Source organism: Phoxinus phoxinus (assembly GCF_949152265.1).
Source record: "Phoxinus phoxinus genome assembly, chromosome: 21".
Classification (NCBI taxonomy): Eukaryota; Metazoa; Chordata; class Actinopteri; order Cypriniformes; family Leuciscidae; genus Phoxinus; species Phoxinus phoxinus.
In genome coordinates, this window is record NC_136896.1 from 25,741,135 (window position 1) to 25,763,347 (window position 22,213).

At 37.4% G+C, this 22,213-nt stretch overlaps 1 protein-coding gene across 3 annotated transcripts in view; it reads right to left on the minus strand.

The window, feature by feature from the left end:
* bicc1 (BicC family RNA binding protein 1) overlaps window positions 1–22,213 on the minus strand; it is an 84,173-nt gene that overhangs the window by 10,469 nt on the left and 51,491 nt on the right. For 2 of the 3 annotated variants that reach the window (XM_079596340.1, XM_079596342.1), the window contains 12 exons: window positions 21,572–21,730; window positions 19,067–19,120; window positions 14,280–14,468; window positions 11,245–11,496; window positions 9,039–9,170; window positions 5,529–5,754; window positions 4,507–4,665; window positions 3,852–4,024; window positions 3,522–3,663; window positions 1,675–1,828; window positions 1,422–1,578; window positions 327–366 (listed from right to left, as the gene is read on the minus strand). In XM_079596340.1, coding sequence (XP_079452466.1) covers window positions 327–366; window positions 1,422–1,578; window positions 1,675–1,828; window positions 3,522–3,663; window positions 3,852–4,024; window positions 4,507–4,665; window positions 5,529–5,754; window positions 9,039–9,170; window positions 11,245–11,496; window positions 14,280–14,468; window positions 19,067–19,120; window positions 21,572–21,730 — 1,837 coding nt within the window. The remainder of the gene's footprint in view (window positions 1–326; window positions 367–1,421; window positions 1,579–1,674; window positions 1,829–3,521; window positions 3,664–3,851; window positions 4,025–4,506; window positions 4,666–5,528; window positions 5,755–9,038; window positions 9,171–11,244; window positions 11,497–14,279; window positions 14,469–19,066; window positions 19,121–21,571; window positions 21,731–22,213) is intronic. The other variant, XM_079596341.1, reaches the window with a different exon arrangement.

The following is a 22,213-nucleotide window of genomic DNA, read 5'->3' on the forward strand; positions in this document are numbered from 1 at the left end:
GCATTCCGCATTCTCAGGCCCATAGTTTACAGTATGAACACTGGACACAGGACGTGAGGTGTGGAGAAGCTTTATGAGGCAGAGTTTATTTACCGTGAATGTGAAACAGGACTTTAATGACACCCTACTCATTGCCAGACATTCAGCATATGAAGACACTGTAGTCTTGCTTTGTTCATTGCTGGCACACCAGACTAAACATAACCGGTTTCCAATTCCTCAAACCGCCTACCAGCAGAATTGTTTTTAACAATATAGATGGGTGGGAGACACTCTTAAAGTTCGGTATATAGCTTTAACTGCGTTTTGATTGGTCAGTCACATACCTTTGATCGCCAATAACTTCTTTTCCTCGTAGTCGACCGCCTGTAGAGGTGAACAGAGAGAAAGCAAAGAATGTTTAGGCTGTTGGAAAGGAGTTATGTCCCTCATTTCTCCTGTCAGATTGGTTTATATTATGAGAAAGGCAAATGGTAAACATTGCCTCATTCTGTCAAAACCATTTAGCAGACTGTGGCGGACAGAATAGAGTTGACTTTCTGTCGTTTTAGAAACACTGCATTGTCTTGAGAGGCAGGACATGAGATCACGATACAGGCGCAGATTTTTTTAAATGTCTCTTATCCTCACTAAGGCTCCATTAAAAATAAATAAATCAGAAATACAGTAAAAATAGTCATATTGTGAAATATTATTAGAATTTAAAATAACTTTTTCTAGTTTTCAGCATCATTACTCCAGTCTTCAGAGTCACATGATCCTTCAGAAATCATATTACGGTAAGCGGATTTTTATTATTAATGTTGACAACAGTTTTTGATGCTTAATGTTTTTGTGGAAACCGTGATTCACTACCATTCAAAATTTTATTTAGCAAGAATGCATGATCAAAACTGACAGTAAAGGCATTTATATTGTTACGAAAGGTTTCTATTTCAAATAAATGCTGTTCTTTTGAACTTTCTATTCATCAAAGAATCCTGAAAATAAAATGATCATGGTTTCCTCAAAAATAGTAAGGAGCAAAAAATGTTTTCAACACTGATAATATTAAGAACCATTATTAATAATTGAGCATCAGTAATCACTGATAATAACTGAGCACCAAATCTGATTTCTGAAGGGTCATGTGACACTAAAGACTGAAGTAATGATGCAGAAAATTCAGCTTTGCCATCACAGGAATCAATAACATTTAAAAAATACATTAAAATAGAAAACAGTCCTTGTAATAATATTTTATACAGTTTTTACTGTATTTTTGAATAAATACAGCCTTGGTGAGCCTAAGAGACTTTCTTTTGTCCAGTAGCGTAGCTATTATATCCATGAGGGGTGTTAGTCTGAAACGCTGAGAGTCAAATGTGATATTCGCGGCAGCTCGATTCATTCGATCTGACGTGACATCAAGAGTGCATCACCTGCATACTGGAGAAGGAGGACTGGGGAGAAAGGCGGATTCTGTCCGAGTTCTGCTGAGCGGCCCGTTCCGCGGCTCTCTCGCTCCCCGGAGCGCGTTTATCAGCCACCGGACTCTCAGAGGCGCTGGAGTCAGAGTCCGACAGCAGACAATCTGAACTAGATAGGTCAAAGAATAGGAGTGAACACATTGCATTATCAGCTCCCTCTAACATGGACTAGTGAGTGACTGTGTTGAGTGGTGTGTGTTCGTACTGTAGGAGGGAGTTCTTGGTGCCCTGTAGCAGCTCCAGGGCTTGCCTCTTTCCTGACGATGTCTTACAGGACGCCAACATCTGCTTCAGTTCATTGCTGTTTCCCGAGTGAGAAGGGCTTCGGGGCATGCCCACCTCCACGAACGTATCCGAGCCTGAAACACACACGCACACATGTAGACGCGACGGTGTTTTTCTTTCTTCAAGCCCCCATATTGAACGTTTTAGCCGAGTACTTTGAGATTGTATTCCTGGAGCACTCAGCATCAGAGAATCTAACACGCCATTTACCATCACTGCTTTTAAGGAATAACGAGATTGAATTGACTTCGCCTCATCTGAAAGCAAAAACACACAGGCTGAATGGATGCAGGGCCAACTCAAACAGTTTTAACAATGCCGGAGCACGGAAAACCTTGGCCTTGTATTTCCACAAATGCCTCGTCCATAGAGCAGGAAGGAATGGTATTACCATTTGGAACCGAGTTTATATTCATCCATAATTAGACTGACCAAAGTCAATACATTCTCGCTTTCAATCTAGAGAAGGTCAAGGAGTTGTTTCAAGTGTTAATCAAACGGTTGACAGGATTCAGCAGTGAATGTCACTGGTTGCATTAGGCATGAATAAAGGTGAGTATAATATATCTTTCAATTTATTTAGCCTTGGAGAGTGGCATGCATGAAGTGTTGATTCACATGGCATGCATTGCAATACAAATAAAGCTTGCTGGCATTTACCAGATAAAATTACTCAATTCTGACAAATGTCAGGAATCACTCTTGAGTACGCCATCACACTTAATTGACTTTAGGAATGTGTGGGTGTGAATGAGTGCTGTAGGAGTAGACACACAAACACGCACACACACACACGCACTATACTGCTTGGGATCGTAAGAATTCTCTTATGCTCACCACGACTACATTTATTTGATCACAAATACAGTAAAAACTGTAATATTGTGAAATATTACAACAATTTAAAAGAACTGCTTTCTATTTTAACATATTTACATTTTTTATTTATTCCTGTGATGCAAAGCTGAATTTTCAGCATTATTAACTACTGCCTTCAGCGTCACATGATCCTTCAGAAATCATTCTAATATGCTGATTTGGTGCTCAGGTAATATTTCTTATTATTATCAATGTTGAAAACAGTTGTGCTGCTTAATATATGTTGTGAAAATCGTGATACTTTCAGGGATCCTTGATGAATAGATAGTTCAAAAGAACAGCATTTATTTAAAATAGAAATCTTTAGTATCAATATAAATGTTTCTCACTAGTGATCAATTGAATGCTTCCTTGCTGAATAGAATAACTAATTTATTTTCAAAAACAAATACTCTGAGAATCACAGTTGACAATGCTATTATCTATAAGTTTAATTTAAGTTTAGATAATGGTTTTATCTTATATTAAGATTAAAATAGATAATATCAAATATAAATAATTATATAAAAGTATATAAATAATAAATATTATATTAATATTAATATTCTATATAAAATTGTTAAAAAATTAACAAATGAATTATAAATGTAATTAATAAATTATTAATAATATAATATAGTCAAACCAAAAATTATTCAGACAAAAATTATTATTATTTTTACTAGTGGGTGCAGGACACTATACTGTAGTTCATTTATGTAAGTTAGGATAGCAAGGTGTCTGAATACATTTCCGTTTGACTGTAAAATATAAAATTATATAAATAATTTATGGATCATTTTACAAGGAAAGACAGACAAAATTACAAGTCAAGTAAGTGATGTTTGCAAGTGGAGAGAAATGCATCTTGTAATGAGAGTATAATGCGGAGCTGTGGGGAATGCAGACCTTGGTCTTGGCTGGACTTGCTGGACAGTGGTTCAGAAGGGCAGTGAGGACTGGCTTCCTGCACGGAGTCACCATGAGCTGCGGTCAGAACTTTATCTGCGAGAGACGCTGCAGACATTCTGCTGTACATGGCGCTGGGCTGCTACACAACACATGCACACAATATTCTGGTCAAGAGGAAGTCCAAGATGACAAACTATGAGAGATACTTAAGAAATATTTTTAGCATAACCATATATATATATATATATATATATATATATATATATATATACACATGTACATATATAACACTATCTCATGTGTGATAGTGAAAGAAGGCGTGCTCACTTTGCAGGACACAGCTTTACTGCAGTCTGATACGCCGTTGACTTGGGCGTCAATAGGGGCGAGACCTGGCGGAGGGGATGGAGTGTTGTGTGTGTAGCCTGTTACTCCGGACAGCAAGATGCTAGTTAGAGTGGCCTGGGTGGCTGGGTGAATCATCAAGGGCGATGAGAATCCTAAAGAAAAAGATTACCAGTATGGTTTGAATTTTCACTTAATATAAAAAAATCAAATAAAAAAATGGACTTGGTTCTTAAACAACAACAAAGTGATTGTAAAGTGGACTGAGACTCTAGGGAAATATCACTGTTGTATAATAAAATTCCAGTATTTAATATAACAATAAAATAAAAAATAAATAATAAACAATTGGACTTGCTTCTAAAAAAACAATGTGATTGTAAAGCGAACTGAGACCCTATCACAAAGATAAATATTACTATTGTAAAATACAATTATAATAAATAAAAAAACAGTCTAAAAAACAATTAGAATGTAAAATGGACCAAAAACAGATTTGAATCCATTTTCAAGTTCAAGTCCAATGTGAATGCAAAGTTTGATTTATTTCAAGAGAAATGAAGTGTGGACGCATGAGACGATGAATGCATATTGAGTGTGATTGTTTGAGGAGAAATTCTGTCAGTCATGTCTTTACCTGGTGTGCTGGCGGGACTGGCCAGTGAGTTGGACCAGAGAGTTGGGCTGGGCGTTCCAGAGGAGGGTGTCTGTAAAGGGCTGATGGAGCTGTTGAGAGCGTTGAGAAGGGAGTTGGTGGAGTGTCCTGTCATGGAGGCTGCTGTAGGTCCAAGAAGACCTGCAGGTCAGAGACAATAAACCATACACACACTGTCAACATTAGACATATATTTAACACGAATAAAGACACTTACTACGCAAGCTGTACACCTCCTGCAACTCATCAGCTTATACAGTGTTCATTTCAACAACAAATTTTATAGTCGGCATGAAACATAAGTTGAAATATACTTTTTCTTCCCTATTGTGATGCATATCCAAGTGAAATGGCTTCTTGTCACATTTTAGATCAAGGTCTAATTCTCACTATTAACTAACTATTAACTACGCCTTTTGCCTCAATAAACTCCTAATTACTGTTTATTAAAAGTTTGTAAGGTAGTTGTTAAGTTTACGTATTAGGTAGGATTAAGGCATATAGAATATGGTCATGCAGAATAAGGCATTTATATGTGCTTTATATGTACTAATTAAACAGCTAATATCTTAGTAATATGCATTGCTAGGAATATTGCTAATAAGCAACTAGTTAATAGTGAGAATTGAACCCGATTTTTTTTTTACGAAAAAAAAAAAAAAGTAGGACAGGACTTGATTTTGTCCATCGGGATTTGATTGAATCATTGTTGTTTGGTATAGATGCGATCTCATTGACGGGTTTTCCCGTCCCCTTGCGTCGAAATACACAGTCGTGTAACAACAACTTTAGGACCATGCAGAAGGCTAAGCCTAATGGTAACTAACTAACCCCCTAACTTTTTGTATTGTTTTCACAGACCTGCATTTCGACATTTGAACATTGTATTGTATACTCCAGTTTTAATCCACAAAAAATAGATTCATGAAAATTGAAGTCAAGCTTATTAATAGACTAGAATACACTTTTATAGTCACCATAACATAAATTTACTGTTGTCTTACCCAGGCTGGTGAGGCCGAGGCCGGCTGAGGCCAAGATGTCGAGCCCCACGGGGCAGCTGAGAGCTGGAGGTGGGACAGGGATACACGGAGGACTGCCACCATTACTGCTGGTGATGCTGCAGGTGTTGATGGGGACTGATACACCGCTGCTCTCCAAACCCAATAGATAGCGTCTGGCCTCATACATGTTCAGAGCGTTCCTCTCCACACTCTTCACTATCACTGACTGACAGCCCACGGAAAAAAGAGATTAGAAATCAGCTCCCTTCCACTAGTGGGCACTATATTTTATTATTACAGTATTTGTTTGTTGGTGAAATGATAGTAAATGAGAGAGCAGGACAAGACAATAAGTTCTCATGAAGACAATAAAGGCTCCAATATACTCATAGCAAAGTTCTTCAATCAGTGGGGTAAAAAGAAGTCAAAATTTGTTAGAGAACATCCCGACACGTCCACGCTGCAGAGATTATATTCGCGTTTAGGTGAATATAAATATGTGTTACGTGCTTTCCTCTCAATAACAAAATAAACGCACAACAAAAATGACAGAAGTAAGAAAACAGCAGTTAAAGGGGAACTTGGCAACTCTAGCCATTCCTTCGCTGATTTTCACTTTTGTTGTCGCATGTTTTCTCAACGAGCTCCCCCTACAGCTGTGGGGCGTATATTTCTCAACACTGTCGTAAAAAAACTCACTTGCGGCACCCTCCTCCCCCTTTCTGCTGCTGCTCATGTGCATTTGTTATTATTGGAGCCGGGCAACTTTATCGCCTGGAGATATGTCTACCGAGGTGGGTAATACATCATACACAGTATCATAATACATGTGTTTATGTCAAATTGCCGTAAAGCACTTAGTGTTTCTCGCTCGTTCTCGCTTCTCACGAGACTTACTATTACCAACTTACCGGGACGTTAGTCCCCATGTTGGAAGGTTGGTTTTCCGCCTGGAAACTCTAGGGGGAGGGGGAAAAATCACCATTTTCACCAGAACAGGTTATTTAACCATCCAAATTATTTCTAAATGGTTTTATTAAGTTAAAATAGTTGCCAAGTTCCCCTTTAAGAAAGCATCTGATCATAGCGATGGGGATATGTTTCCACAAGCTCTGAAATTTTGCTCTCCAGTCAAGTTGCGTCATGTTTTACTTGCAGACGTCTGACCTCGATAGTTCCACATCAAAGAAGGTAGAGCCTCAGCGCACAACTATCTATGTAGATTATTACGTCCCCACGGACCAATGGTAGTTCGATGGTATTAACTTTTCCTGAAAGTTCGCTTTGGCCAGGGGTGTCCAATCCTGCTCCTGGAGGGCCACTGTCCTGCAGAGATGAGCTCCATCCCCAATTAAACACACCTGAACCAGCTAATCAAGGTTTTACTAGGACTAAGGCTGAATCTGAAATCGCCCCCTATACCCTCAAGTAGGGCATTATTTGAGAGGACAGCAACTTCTAGTGATATCTGAAACCATAGTGGACGTAATCAAGTTCACTCATTCTATCCCACATTGCACCGCAACAACAAGTACAACAGCTGATGTACACTTAACGGTTATCCGAATTCGCTCACTCACTTTCATTTACTCCTTCAAGTGAACTGTATTAGTGGACTAACGTAGGGAATTGAGGGCTTAGGGGGCGATTTCAGATTTAGCCTGAGTGTACTACAAACTCCCAGGTAGGTGTGTTGAGGCAAGTTGGATCTAAACTCTGAAGCAGTGGTTCCCAACCCTGGTCCTGGAGTACTGCACTGTTTAGATGTCTCTCTAATAAAACACGCCTGTTTCAACTCATCAATTCATTTAGCAAAGACTCCAAGTCCTGTGCAGTGTTGGGGGTACTCCAGGACCAGGGTTGGGAGCCACTGCTCTGAAGGACAGGGAGCAGGTTTGGACACCCCTGGGTTTGGCAAACTGTTTTGATCTCCAGAAACAAACTCCAAACAAACTTAATTTTGGCCTGATTTTGTTTGAAATGACGAAGTATATGGGGCCTTCAGGGGCTGTTCACACATTTTTGCAATTCACTGTACTGATTGTTTTCTATATAAACATGCATTAGTCGGATGCAAAAATGTGTTCTGTGTGAATGGTCCTTAAGTTCTAGTACTGGTGTAGTCACTGCCTTTTGTCTTTGTAGTGCAGAATGTCATCATTATGAGTATAATGTGCTTTTCTTTTTAAAGGGAGTTAAACTGTTTCAATAGATGGTCTTTGTTCACTGAGGAGGAAGTTTTGATTTCTGAAATGTACAGTATGTTTTCATTGTACGTCAAACTCTTATTTCAAAACATCAATGGTATTTTTGTTTCTAAAGATTAATTTACATCATCATGAAGCTGAAAAGATCTGCCTATTAGTGGTGAACTCTTTGAACTGAAATGAATCTGGGGTTTCCTGGTATGTACTGAAATTCTGCATGCCCTCATTTTTTTCCGCCTCAATTGGTCTAGAATATACTTCCTTTCTTATATATGTGCTGTATACACTAGTCAAGGCTACTACTGTAGCAAACTATTAGCAGAGTGAAAAAGAGAAGCTGGAGGCATCAACACAAATCACTGAAATGGAAAAAACAGAGTTTTTTGCTATAAGACTGATAATTTACAGTGCTGCCATTCAGCCTAAAACACAGGATAGGATTTCACCATTGACCATGACCAAGGACGTGAAGCATTCCCAGTTTCCACATCCTGGTAGTAAGCCACCCACAAATCCTATATGTTCCATACATTACTTTTACAAGACTAAGGCACCTTAATTTTGAGCCTCTGAGAGAACTAGGCCTTAATGCTTGATCTGATTCAAAGTGTCTTACATGGTGGCACTAAAAAAAAAAAAAAAATCACCAAGGCTGCATTGATTTGCTCAAACAATACAGTAAAAACAGTAATATTATGAAACATTATTAACTTTAATTTACTAACTTATAATTTACTGGCAAAGCTGTTGTGTAGCTTAATTGTTTTGTGAAAAAAAACAAAGTGTTTTTCCCCCCTGGATTTTCTGATTAGTAGAAAGATCAAAATAACAATATCTATTAAAATTATTTTGTAACATTATAAATGTCTTTAATTCATTTAAACTGTAATTTGAATTAATTTAACGCAACCTTGCTGAATAAAAGTATTAACTTCTCTTTATCATTTTTTTTACTCATCCCAAACTTTTGAAAGGAAGTGTTTATAATACATATAAAAATGCTGAATTTTATCCAAATAAATATATACAAGCACACTTTTTTAAAGAATATAAGTAGCTAGAATGAAGCATTTAGATATATTCTGGTTGTCAAACATTAGTGGATCATGTTGATAGTTAGTGTGATGAACTACACCTTTGGTTCCTCAACTGAGGATAACTAACTTCATTCATCCACTAAAAATCACCTTGAAATGGCTCAAAAACAAGTTAGTTGTGAGAAAAGCTCAGAGTGTGATGTAGACGTATGGTGTCCGCAACCATATGTAATGTTGTATATGTAGGTTTGGGTGAGTGTGCAAACCTTGCTAGGCTGCTTGGGTTTTGGTTTGACGCTAATGAACACATCAAGCTGTTCCATTAGGGAAGTAATGCACTGTGGTTCCACCTCAATGTCCTCTTTGATATCAAACATCAGCACCAGTGGCAGGCAGCCCTGCAGAAAGCACAAGGAAAAAAGCAAGAAAGAGAAATGAACAAAGTTTTTCTACTCTGTTGTAAATCATTCATTGAGTCGAACTTTAAGTGTTTCAAGGACTCAGTTGGCCTCGGTCCTAAAGCTACAGTTATTCAGGAGTGATCCATCACCTACTTCTCATGTTGAAAAGAAAAACAGCAGCAGGTACTCTAGGCGTAAGGCTTTCATTTACTGGTCCTTGACCTTCTTTTCCTCTCCTGACACAGCTAACTCAGCAGGCAGTGAAGAAACTGCTACATATGCAGGAAAAGTTCTAGAGGCTAGATTGTGTGGTGGGAAGCCTGCTATGACAGTCTTATTTGTAAATGCTAAAAATGTCCTTAATGGATCAAAATCGAGCCAAAAAGCATGAATAAATTATTCTTGAATACTGTCTCTTCCCTCGGCCTCCTGCTGCGTGTTTAAATCAGGACTGGGCCGGCTTGCGGGGACAGACGGGCCGATGTCTGTCTCCAGAGAGGACCGCAGAGTGCTGAAAGGCTAATTACTTCGCGTTCTCCACTCGTGTGTTCCTCAAAACCACTGTGTTTTTATGCTTCTTCTGGTGCCCCTGCCTTTGTCACTTTTATATTATTCTGTGTTGTTTGGAGACCACATAATGAGACAAACTATTTCTCTGATGGCTTGAGGGAAGATGAAAATGAGAGAAGAAACAAAATCTTCACATTTTCTGAAGAAGTGAGTGAGTGCTCGTTTGTGCAAAATTTGGCTTGACGATATTCGCAAGAAGGGCTAAGGTGTTTTGGGTTGTTGCTAGGGTGTACTTGGTGGTTGCTAGGTGGCCATTTAATGGCCCAACTTAAGTCCTAATTTCCTTTACAATTTTTCTTCTAAAATAAATGTATTATCTTTTAATGGTTTAGATATTTTTGGGCCAAAGATGAAAAATGTCCAAGACAGAGAAAACTAAATATTGACTTTTACACTAATAAAAAAAAAAAAAACTTGTATATAATTTTAACACTAGTTTAATATGATAATGTGGTGTAATCATCAATTAAAAAGTAATAATATATGTTGGTATCGTATATACTTTCTAGGTAAATTTCATCAAGTAATGCACAAGTTTTCATTTGGCCAAAAACTAAATCTAAATTTCAGTTGATAATCAATGAACTAACTACTTCTAATAATAAACACTCAAATCAAAACTGAATTGTATATGAATATTTAAATTGCACATAAGGCAGTTTTATATAAACTTTTAATGATATATTAATTTGTTGTTGAACTATAAATATTTAAAAAGTGCTTGTAATAAAGAACTTGTTGAATGAAGACAGCAGGTTAAGTAAAAATGTAAATGTAATGATCGTACAGTATTTACAAGCTGGGTTATTGACGTCTTTCTGCGGCTGAAACACTGATTGCGCAAATACACGAGACATGATACATTTCGGTAAGTTGTGCTGTATCTTTCAACATTCCTTCTGATGTTCATTCATGTTTATTTTGTGCTAGTAGTAAAGAGAAAGATGACCGGAAAGAGTTCACAAGCCGTTATCTGTCACGCCACATTGCAGAACGTTAAAACAATATTTATTGTATGAATTTCGTTATTAAAAATGACTGAAAGCGGAGACTTTGTTTCATATCAAAAGTTACGAAGCACAAAGACTATTGCCATTTATTGCTACAAATTTTTTTAGTGAATTTTTATTCATGCCTACAGCATGGACCAAAAGATTTACTGAAAGATTGATTAAAAACGATAAATCAATATTGTCAACCCAAAAAAATAGACACTGACACAGTCAAAACGTGCCAAAGGAGAACAGCTTATTAAATGCTGTTTCAGTCAATGATTCCTGCGTTCCAGTTTTCGCTATCAACTGTCAAAAAAAGGTCAAATTATCTGATATTTTAAGAGATTTATTGAACTTGACACACAGTCATGAGAGTCTACAGGGGATATAATTTACTGTTTATCATGTTTAATTTATTTTAATTTTTATAAATAATAGATAGCACAAACGCTGTGGAACAAGAAAGTCAGAAACACTGGAATAAAGAACAAAACACCATCTCTCACCATCAGGTACTGACGGGCCAGACACACAGAGTCAATGGTTCCCTGCACGTAGACAGTGGATTTCTTCTGCGGGCAGTTGGGGTCTGGGAAGTGGACCTGGGCTCCTGTGCGCTGCATGATGTGCTTGATGTTGCTGCCGTTGCGGCCCATCATGAAGAGGTGGTGCTGGGGTGCGATGTCAAGCTGTGTGCTGACCGTGATGGCGCTGGCCAGGTTGCCCGCGAGGTGCTCTAGTAACACCGCTGTGCCCCTCTGCAACGAGACCAGTTGTGGAAATTAACACAATTGAGTGAAATTGGGTTACATCTACCATTGAATCAATATATTTAAAAAACAGTGTTGCGAATTAAAACCAATAAATGTCTGTTGAGTGTATGAATGCAATGGTCAATCAGAGGCTTTTAGAATAGTCACCGGTGAAAAAATTCAAAGTTCTGCGCTCTCACAAATTCTCTCATCATAAATATATGAAGAGATTCATTGTGCAGTGTAGACGGCTTCATTAATTATGAATTAATGGGATTTAATAGGATTTTTTCCCGAATTCGCAAGTCACTGGCCACTTCAATGATGGGGAATGTTTTTCGCTCATTTTTTGTAACTTACTCTCAGTTTGAGTAACCGTTTTGTTTTTCATGCTACTAAGATGACCAATATTAAGTCTTGATTTTCTAATGCATAATGCCAAGTAAAATGCAGCTTCTGTGCAACATTTGCAGTGTAAAGTTGTTGATCAAATTTTATCGTTAACAGTCTATAGTATTCTGATTAATTGGTAAACTGGTTAAATTTAAGTATGACATAGAAGCCATCAAAGATACATTTAATAAGGTAGATATAAATATTGCCATTACAAAGGTCAAAAATGCACCAGGAAATCGATTCCAGGGTAAACATAATCCCAATGTAAAAGTTAATTTCTGACCCTGAATGAAACAGTAAATACCTCAGGTCACCGCGATTTTGTTAAGTAAAACATGTCCCTGAATTAGCATATTGCGTTGATCCTGGAACACCATTTCTCTCTGAAATGTCCTAACCCTGTCCCTTACCCTTAAACCTAACCCTATCATAACGTATCCCTAACATCAGAGGGAAATTATAAGCACCTGACCCTGGTTGTAAGCCTAAACTTGACATAAACTGTAAACTTGTCTCTCAAATCTGATTGGTTGACTGGAATGTTGTTCCAGGATCAACAAAGATGTTGATCCAGGAACGTGTTTTACTTGGTGAAATCATGTTAACCAATACCTCACTGACCACTTTTTTCGGACTCAAGTCAAATTTAACCACACTGCTAAAAAGAGTCACGACTGGGAGTTTTCGTCACTAATGGAGCATGTTTAAGTAAACAAGAACCTCTTTATGTTCTTGATTTTCCATCTGGCATATACGACCCTGAGAATGGCCTAGATTTGGGAGTTTCTTTCAGCGCACCATAAAACTAGGGGAAGAGAGGAAAGGCAAAGGGGCTCTTTTGGGGTTCCTTTCTGGCCGTATTCGTAGGCGGTTTTGGCACGGCCTCCTCACCCCAGATCTCAACACATACCAGGCATAGCCAATTGCCCACAGGACAACTCCAGCCCTAGACTCTCACTCAAGACCAGAGATTGAAGAAGATTCTCCTTGGGTAGAATAATGCCTGGTTTAGATTACCCGATTTTAGCCCGATTTTGTCACGATCCGTTTGACGTAGGGTGTCATGGAGATTCGCAAACGACAACGGGCGTAATGACGCAAGATTCGATCGTTTCATCTCGTATAGTGTGTCATAGTGGGCGACAACCTACGTCGTGTCTGCGATGCTTCACGACATTATGACAAAAAGTATTTTTTTTCGGTCCTCAACAACGGGTTCCGTCAAGAGTGAGTGAGTGAGTGAGCGAGAGTGAGTGTGTGTGCGAGAGAGTGAGTGAGCGAGAGTGAGTGTGCGCGAGTGAGCGAGAGCGTGTGTGTGAGTGAGCGTGAGTGCGTTTGTGTGTGTGATTGAGTGAGTGCGAGAGAGTGTGTGTGTGTGTGTGTCTGTATGTGTGCGAGTTAATGTGAGGGCGCGAGACGGCACGCGATGACTGGTCGGAAAGCAATGTGTGTCTGACATGTTTCTTGTCCACGACACGACAAGATTTTAGGAGTCAAAATCGCGTAATCTGACACAGTGACTCGTAACAGACAAACCAATCGTGTAATCTGAACCAGGCATAACAGGCTCTACCCACACTAGATGCTCGGTCTAAAGCATTGCCAGCAGCCATTTCATTTTAAATGCATTAATTATAAACATATTACATTATTTTCATGATTAACTTTTTTAATAAACAAACAGCACTTAACATATCTTAGATGTCACAGCACAATATTCCGACTTAAAAGCGCAATATCCACAACCTTTCCAAATGACCAATGATAAATAATGGGAAAAAACTTGAATAAATGATAAAAAACAAAATGGGTGTAGCTACTAACCCATTAAGTTTATTTTAATTTAAAAATAAAAAATTGCACAAGACATCCTAGTTTAAATAAAAAATTATATTTAAATGGCTTTGTAGAAAACTCCATTAATTCCATGAAAACCTAAATTAAAAGCAAAAACCTTCCCAAAAGACTCAAAATGCATGTTCACACCAAGAACGATAACTATAAAGATAATAACTAATAAAAATAACTAGCGTCCACACCAGTGGTCAATATCGTTCTGTTTATTCTAAGCAGGCGCTGCTGTTATGTAGTCCGCCGCTTTAAAAGTTTGAGAGCTTTAAAGCATGGTTTAGATTTTGATTGGCTGTCAATTTTTTGAATCATTTATCAGCTGAAAAAAAAAATCGTTCTGAAAGTGATTACAATGATATAGTTTCTCTGTGCTGTTATCGTTATAGTTGGGGTGTAGACTTTGCTATTCTTTTATATTTGGAATTCATTTTAGAGCTATATCTTTAGTTATCGTCCTCGGTGAATATTCCCCAGGGACATTTAGAAAGTGTTGTATTAATATGAAAAGCAAACAAACAAACGCCAGTGTATGAGCATCTCACCTTCACGGCCGCAGCATTATTCTGTGAGCCCCGCACCACTCCTGTCGCTCCGTAGAGTCTGGACCTCTGTTTGAAGGCCACAGAAATGTTGTATGTCTGGGAGATGTGCTGGATGGCAGGAGAGCTGGGGTCAGGGTTCAGCTGGACTATGACTGGCAGCTCGAACATCAACACCAGCGGGAGTAACTCCTGAAGAAAGACATAAACACATCAGTTAATGTTATATATCTGAATTATCGAGACTGAAGACAGATAAGGATTATGGGTAATTAATCAGCAGATCTACACTGGTTCAAAAGGCCGTTTCTTTTTTAGAATAATCAGGAAACCATGGGGAAAGAGAGAAGGATTGAAACAAGAACAGATTTAAACCCACATCTCCCACATGAGCACAACAGCTCGAGATGTCCCTCGTGAAAAAGTGTTGAATGCACACTTTTAATGTAGTTCAATTGTTATAAGTATACATACATACATACATATATATATATATATATATATATATATATATATATTTTTTTTTTTTTTTTTAACTGGATGGTAACACTTTATTTTACAGTGTCCTTGTTACATATTTTACATATATTTAGTAGTAAACAGTAAATTATGCAGAATTACAATAAACTAAGCCAAAACAATCTAATTCTAAGTACAGGTTGTTAATTAATATTAATCAGTACTGTATAGTTAAACCTTAAAATAAAGTGTAACCTACTGTACTTGATAATATAATAATTTAAAGAAGTACACTTAATTTGATGCATTGACTAACACACTATAGCACATATAAAATACTTGATTGTAATTATACTGTAATGTGATTTAATATTACATTTACACATTTTTTTTTTTTTACTATAAACTAAATTGCAACTTCATTACAAATGTGTAATGACATTGATATTTAAATCCATGACTTAAATTTTTTTATTGGAATTACACTGAAGTATATGTTAGTTTACCTTAAAATCGTGTCTGTACATTCAGCAGTAAATCATATTTTGAAAACAATAAAAGTAATTATGAAATTACATATAAAGATGTACTTGAGTCTAACTTAAATGGGTCAAGTTGAAATAATAGAATTGTATATACATTTAATCTATAAGACGTTTCATTTAATAACATGCAATTAAAGGTGCTGTATGGAGTTTTCAGCGCCATCTAGCGGGGATGTTTCAGATTGCAACCAATACGTTTACAAGCGAGTGCTCGTGCGCGTGCTTTCTTTTGTTTTTTATTATTATGTGGCGTTTGTGTTGGAGTCTGTGTTGTGCTAGTCGTTTCCTAGTATTAGCAGACTCCATGTCATAAAGTTGCAGTGTCGTCGCTGTTGAGTGCAAAGTCACTAGACGAGGCGAGAGGCGAGACGCTCGGGAGAGCGCATGCAGGTCTCAGTCACGTCACTGGATTTCGTGGCAAATCCGACCCAGAGCATCACATAGAAATAGGAATACTTGCTTTCAGAGGTAATAGCAAAACCCGCCAAGTGGATCATTTTATTGTGAGACTACAACCCCTTCACACACAGGTAATAAAAAATGGATTCATTTTAGTAGAAAAACTCCATACAGCACCCTTAAGTGTCCGAAAACATTCGTGTCAGTTCACACTTAAGTATTGTCTTTTAAAGTATATTATGTCTCCTTTTAGAAGTATGATACTTCTTTTTTCACAAGGGATAACTAATCACTGTGCCGTGACTCAAACCAACAGGCCACTTCGACAGACACAACTCACACTGTTTAAGTGTCATGTTAATGTGCAGCACTTGCAAGACATGCCGACAAGTTGCAGATGCTACCAGAAATGTCAAACTGGTTTGAAATCTGCTGACCAGTCTTCAGGTTTCCAAACTGCCCGACTAGCGTGAGAGCAGCAATGAGCAATGCTCGATGAAATTGTCAGAAGAGAGAGCAAAAACAAAAGCTGCAGGAAGTGGGATCTAGGAAGAGCTTAAAAAGTTAAAGGCTTCAAGAATCAACTGCTGATTGGCTGTGTGAGAACACAGTTTCTGGACTCTAGTTAAGCTGAGGAGGAGAGATGCACGAAGTCTGCAATTAGTTGTGCTCATAATAATTCCAACAACAATAAATAATAAATTCGAGTCAGGGTGACAGGATAGTGTGTGTTTGGCTTTAGAAGCAAACAACATGGTTTGCTCTAATGAATGCTGGTCAGAATTACAGTAACTACTATAGGGCATTTGGCCGACATTCAAGCCATGAAGTCTTCAGAAATAAAACGGCATTAAGCATAAATTTCTCATCATTCCACTGTGATTTAGGGTCATCAAGGGCCCAGCAAACATCCTCACCAAACTGAATTGGTAAACAGAATGAATGGCCAAGCCGTAAAAATGCGGCTCTGATCAGTCCCATATGTTGTGGGGGCTTCGCTCACCCTCATGTTCTGTACCGGGGGCCAAAAAGAGAGACATTCTCTGCCCCTTTAGATGTGGTCAGGACCGTCACTCTCCCTTTACACAAGGAGATGCTTATTGGGTTCAACTTTAGCTGGGAGCAGGGAATCCGTCATGGAGCGAGCTCTGGAATTCCAATCATTCATCTCTGTTAATGGTTCTCCTCATTCTTGAGCTATTAAAACCATAAGCATGGTTATTTTTAACCAAAGGCTTATGCATCGGCCATGAGCGGAGCTTTCCAAACAAAAACCTCCTGTGCTTTTGTTTTGATTATTGTTAATAAAGAATTTGGAGGGGAGTGCTGTATTCGGATCTTTTACAAACAATTGGTCCAAGCTTTCCTTTGACCTTCTGTAGAATCAGTAACTTCTGTATTTGCTTTCCCTGTGTTTTCACAGACAACACGCATCCAGAGAGCCAGGAAGATGCTCCGTGGATCCTTCCACTGGAATGAACTCGGCTCTTCTGAGAAAGCAGGGCTAATGTTTAAACGGTTTAATCTCTTAAGCATCAAGACATGGTGAACACACAGGGTGCAATACAAGCACTTTGCACTTTGTTTTTAATTAAAATCAACATGTTTTTAATTTCTGAATTAATATTCATTTTGATATTTAATGTCAGGGTGATGCAACTTGGTATCATAATGAAGAAAAAAACTGCTTAAAAGATTGAAATTAGAAAAATATTTTGTTATTATTTTGTAGATTTTTTTTTTAACTGCTTCACTGCTTATTAATATTTGAAAAACTTTGGTCCGCCAACGTGCAGAAAATAAGTCTTAAAATATTAATTAATTTGACCTTCTTATGACAAGGCAATATATATATATATATATATATATATATATATATATATATATATATATATAAACATTGCTTTTTTACTTAATGATACTTTTTTACCTCATTTTTCAAAAAGGCTTGGTTTCACAGACGGGGCTTAGATTAAGCCAGGATCAGGCCTCAGTTAAATTAGGTCATTGAAGTAGATTTTATAAATGTGCCTTAGAATAAAACATTACTGGTGTCATCTTGATACAAAACAATGGCACTAAGATATGGCAGTGCAAGTTGCTTTCAGTTAAAACAGCTCAAACATGCATTTTAGACTGGGACTAGACTTAGTCCTCATCTGTGAAACCAGGCAAGAGAGTTTTTATTATTTATTTTGTGTTTTATTTTATAAAGAAGTGGAATTATCTAATTCTGACTGTTGGACAACGTCTGAGGAGATTCTGCAAAAACTGCTGCAACAATCTCAGTTGGCTTTAAAAGAGATTGCAAACGGTCAAACTCGAGGTTAAGTGTGAGAAAATCCGCTCGCCCTATACCATTCACATGGGCGTAACATCACAATAAAGCACAAAAACGACTGTGGGTGAAGATCTTTGAAAGAGAAAAGAGGAAAAAATGGAGATGATTAGGTGGTCAAGAGAAGAATTCCCAGCAGTTCTGGTCACGCGAACGAGGAAAAGAAAAAGTGAGGCTGCCCCACTAAACATCCTTCCCTCAAATGTACATTTTACCCACAGAACTTTATATGTTGTGGACATAAAAAATGGAGCGGCTTTGGGTTTTTCAAAGGTGCTCATTTCATACAAATTGCTTTTTGAAACAATAGTGAAGGCTTATGATAGATTCTGGTGTAGAACGTCCTCCAGTTAATTGGGGCTCGGGCTTTGTGCAAATACTAAGGAAGCCTGCTGTGCCTGAATGCTTTGGTTTGTTTTTCTTGGTTCTCTCTGAGGAGGAAGCATGTGTGCACTGGTGAAATCTGAGGAGAGAGTCTGGACGGAGAAGGAGCGCACAGGCGACACCCGGCCAAACAGTCAAGATATCACTAAAACTGCAGTTTCAAACCAGCTTCAATTGGCACCATGTGTTTCGCATCAAGACATTATTAATGCTGGTCTTATCCGTAAAACTCAATTCCAGGTCAAGACCTTGAGTGTCAAAAGCTTCAATTTGAAACGACAACCTTCTTATTCCTTATGTTTTATCCCATTAACAGGCTTTTGTCTGTACAGCCGGGTGAAAAGAAGGTGTCCATGGCATTGAAATGAAAAGTGGCGGCAGTAATGGTTATAAAACACCAACAGAGGGCAGCAGGTCTGATTCAAGTACCAGATTCTCAACTACAAACATACATTCCTGAAAAAGATGAATGCTACTTATTACGTTGCTGGGATTACTGTTGGGATGCTGAGGAATGTGTTTATCTCATCCCAAAAAATAATTTATGTTAACACCCGCCATACCTATCAACTTCCACCAAGATACATAACAGCCTCCCACCTCTACTTCCTGCTTATCTCAGAAAAACACAGACGTTTGTAATCGTATTTTGCAAGTTTATTTACCCGAATTCGGGATCTGGCGGCCTCCACTCCTCCTGGCTGGCCGGCTATGGACACCTGCGAAAAAGGAACGAGAAAGTCACAAGTATGTTCATGGAGTACAAGATACCAGGAACAAGGAACTGGATTCAAGAACATCATGCATCTGGTCTAAATAAAAATAAAAATAAAAACAAAAAAAGAGGTACATTTCTTTTTATGAATTTGTATTAATTCCAGAAGAAGATTTAAAGGGATAGTTCACCCAAAGATGAAAATTATCCCATAATCTACTCACCGTCAAGACATCCGAGGTGTACAGTATATGAGTTTCTTCTTTCACAATCGGAATTATATTAAAACATATCCTGGCTCTTCTAAGCTTTATAATGGAAGTGAGTAAAGCCTTTTGAAGCCCCCAAAAAAAGCGAATCTATCAGAAAAGTAATTCATACGGCTCCAGGAGGTTAATAAAAGCCTTCTGAAGCGAAGCGATGCGTTTTTGTAAGAAAAAATCTCCATATTTATAACTTTATAAACTATAATCACTGGCTTCCAGTAACGGGCCAACGCAAGTCTAGTTCCAGCAGAAGATTGACCTCTGATCCGACGCATGATGTATTGACGAACGCGGAAGTGAGGATAGAGCAGAACAAAACACCGGTCAAGGATAAGAAGTCTAAAACGAGAACTTTTAAAGAGAAATATCGGAGGAGCTTAAGTTTGTTGCCCAGCCCTATTTGTTTGAACAGCGAGAGGCGTCAACTCATAAATCCTATGTCATGCGTCAGGTCAGAGGTCACTCTTTCGCCGAAACTCAGGTCGCGTACGGCCATTACCAGAAGCAAGTAATTTTTATAAAGTTATAAATATGGATATTGTTCTTACAAAAACGAAACTAAACTAAAACGAAACTTTTATGATGGATGGATGCGATTTTTGGGCTTCAAAATCTCAGGCTCTACTCACTCCAGTTATGAAGCTCGGAAGAGCGAGGATTTTTTATTATTTTTTTGGCTGAAAGAAGAAACTCATATACACCTAGGATGGCTTGAGGGTGAGTAAATGATGGGATAGTATTTTTTTGGGGGGTGAACTGTTTCTATTTAAGCACAAAATATTTTCACAAAAAAATCAGCTTAAAATTCACTCTGTTCCTCACTCAAATGAAACAATGTTTTCAAATGTTTTCCAAAGAAAAAAGAGAAAGTCAAGCGTTTGGAAGGACATGAGGGTGAGTAAATGATTTTCATTTTTGGGTGAACTAATTCTTTAAGAATGAAAAATGCCCTTCTGCCAAATGTTATCATAGGAGCACCACTAGGAGGTGAGATTTCTTCATTCTAGCCTGGGTCTCATTCAGCTGTCAGCAAGTACCAGCCACTCTAAACCCAACACACAAGCCCACACTGAGGGAGTGCCATGTCATTGCTCATTTTCCACATTCCCCACTTCATCAGGTCTGAAAACATGTCTCGCATCCAATTATAACTTAGTCTTTATCCCTATTGCTGAACCTCCCTTAGCCTATACAGTAGCACAGTGATACATTTCATTTTAGAAATTAAAACGGATTTCTTAGAACCTGAGAACCTCTTTTGGGTGAACCTCACGAAACCTGCCAAGAACGTGTACCCGTCATATTTTATTCCAAAATAACAATATATCATTTAGTATAATTAATAAATATACATCATATTATTATATTTGTATATACGTTTGAAAAAAAAGAAGAGAATTAATACTTTTATTCAGCAAGGATGCATGAAATTGATCAAAAGTGACAGTAAAGACTTTTGTAATGTTAGAAAAGATGGCGGAAAATACAGCTTTGCTATCACAGGAATAAATTACTTTAATATATATATATAAACAGTTGATTTATATTGTAATTACGCAATAATACTGCATTTTTTATCAAATAAATGCAGTCTTGGTGAGCAAAATACTTTTTTCAAAAACATTAAAATCTTACAGACCCCAAACTTTTGAATGTAGTGTATTTATTTACCAGTATTTAATTTAAGTGAAGCTTATTTTAAGAGCATCAAGATTATTTATGACAATTAATCATACCCCCATTGTCATTACAGCACCAACAAATATATATATATATATATATATATATATATATATATATATATATATAGTATAAATTTAACAGTAGTGAGATTTTGTTGCAATGCTGTATGATTAATTGTCATAAATAATCCCGATGCTCTAAAAATAAGCTTATATATATATATATATTGTTTAATTTATTTATTGTATTGAACTTTAGATTGTGATAATTTACATAAAATACTGTACTACAGTATTGATTTTCTACTAACTGATTTTCTACTAGCATAATGCCAATTACAAGAAAATCCAAAAGTACATTACACATTATGTAAATGAAAACTTCTGCTTAATTACTATATTGATTAATATTATTTCATTGCGATTAATATAATTTCAGTAATCGATTGTATTATTTTCTGTTGATTAATGGAATGAAATGTTTCCATGAGCTGGTCAGAATCGCACCTGGTTGCTCTTCTCAGCCTGGTTGTTGCGGTTGGAATCGGGAAAGTGGATGTGACAGCCCGTGTCCTCCATCACCTTCTTGATATTGTTTCCCCCTTTGCCGATGACATGTGAATGCTCTGTGTGCGAGACGTCCATCTTTAGAGTCACGCGGTTGCTCTGAGGAAACAAAAGAGTCGGACTGTGTTAACTGCGGTACCTCAGCACTCGCTATTTCATTAAAGGTGAAATGTGTCATTTCTATGCCATTATTTATACGTTAGCATTCCCATTTATCTCAATGACATGCTTGGCTGGCAAATAACTTTTCATAAAAGTACCTTTTTTTCAACCACAGTTTCCAAAAATTTTTAAGCAGCAAAACTGTTTATTACATTAATAATAATAAGAATTCTTCTTGAGCAGCAAATCAACACATTAGAGTGACTTCTGAAGGATCATGTGACACTGAAGACTGAAGTAATGATGCTGAAAATGTAGCTTTGCCATCACATGAATAAATTACATTTCAAAATATATTAAAAAAGAAAAAGTTATTTTAAATTGTAATAATATCACACAATATTACTGTTTTTACTGTATTTTTCATTCCTTTATCTCAATGACAATTGGCTGGTGAAGTTAAAATGTGCCATTTTTGAC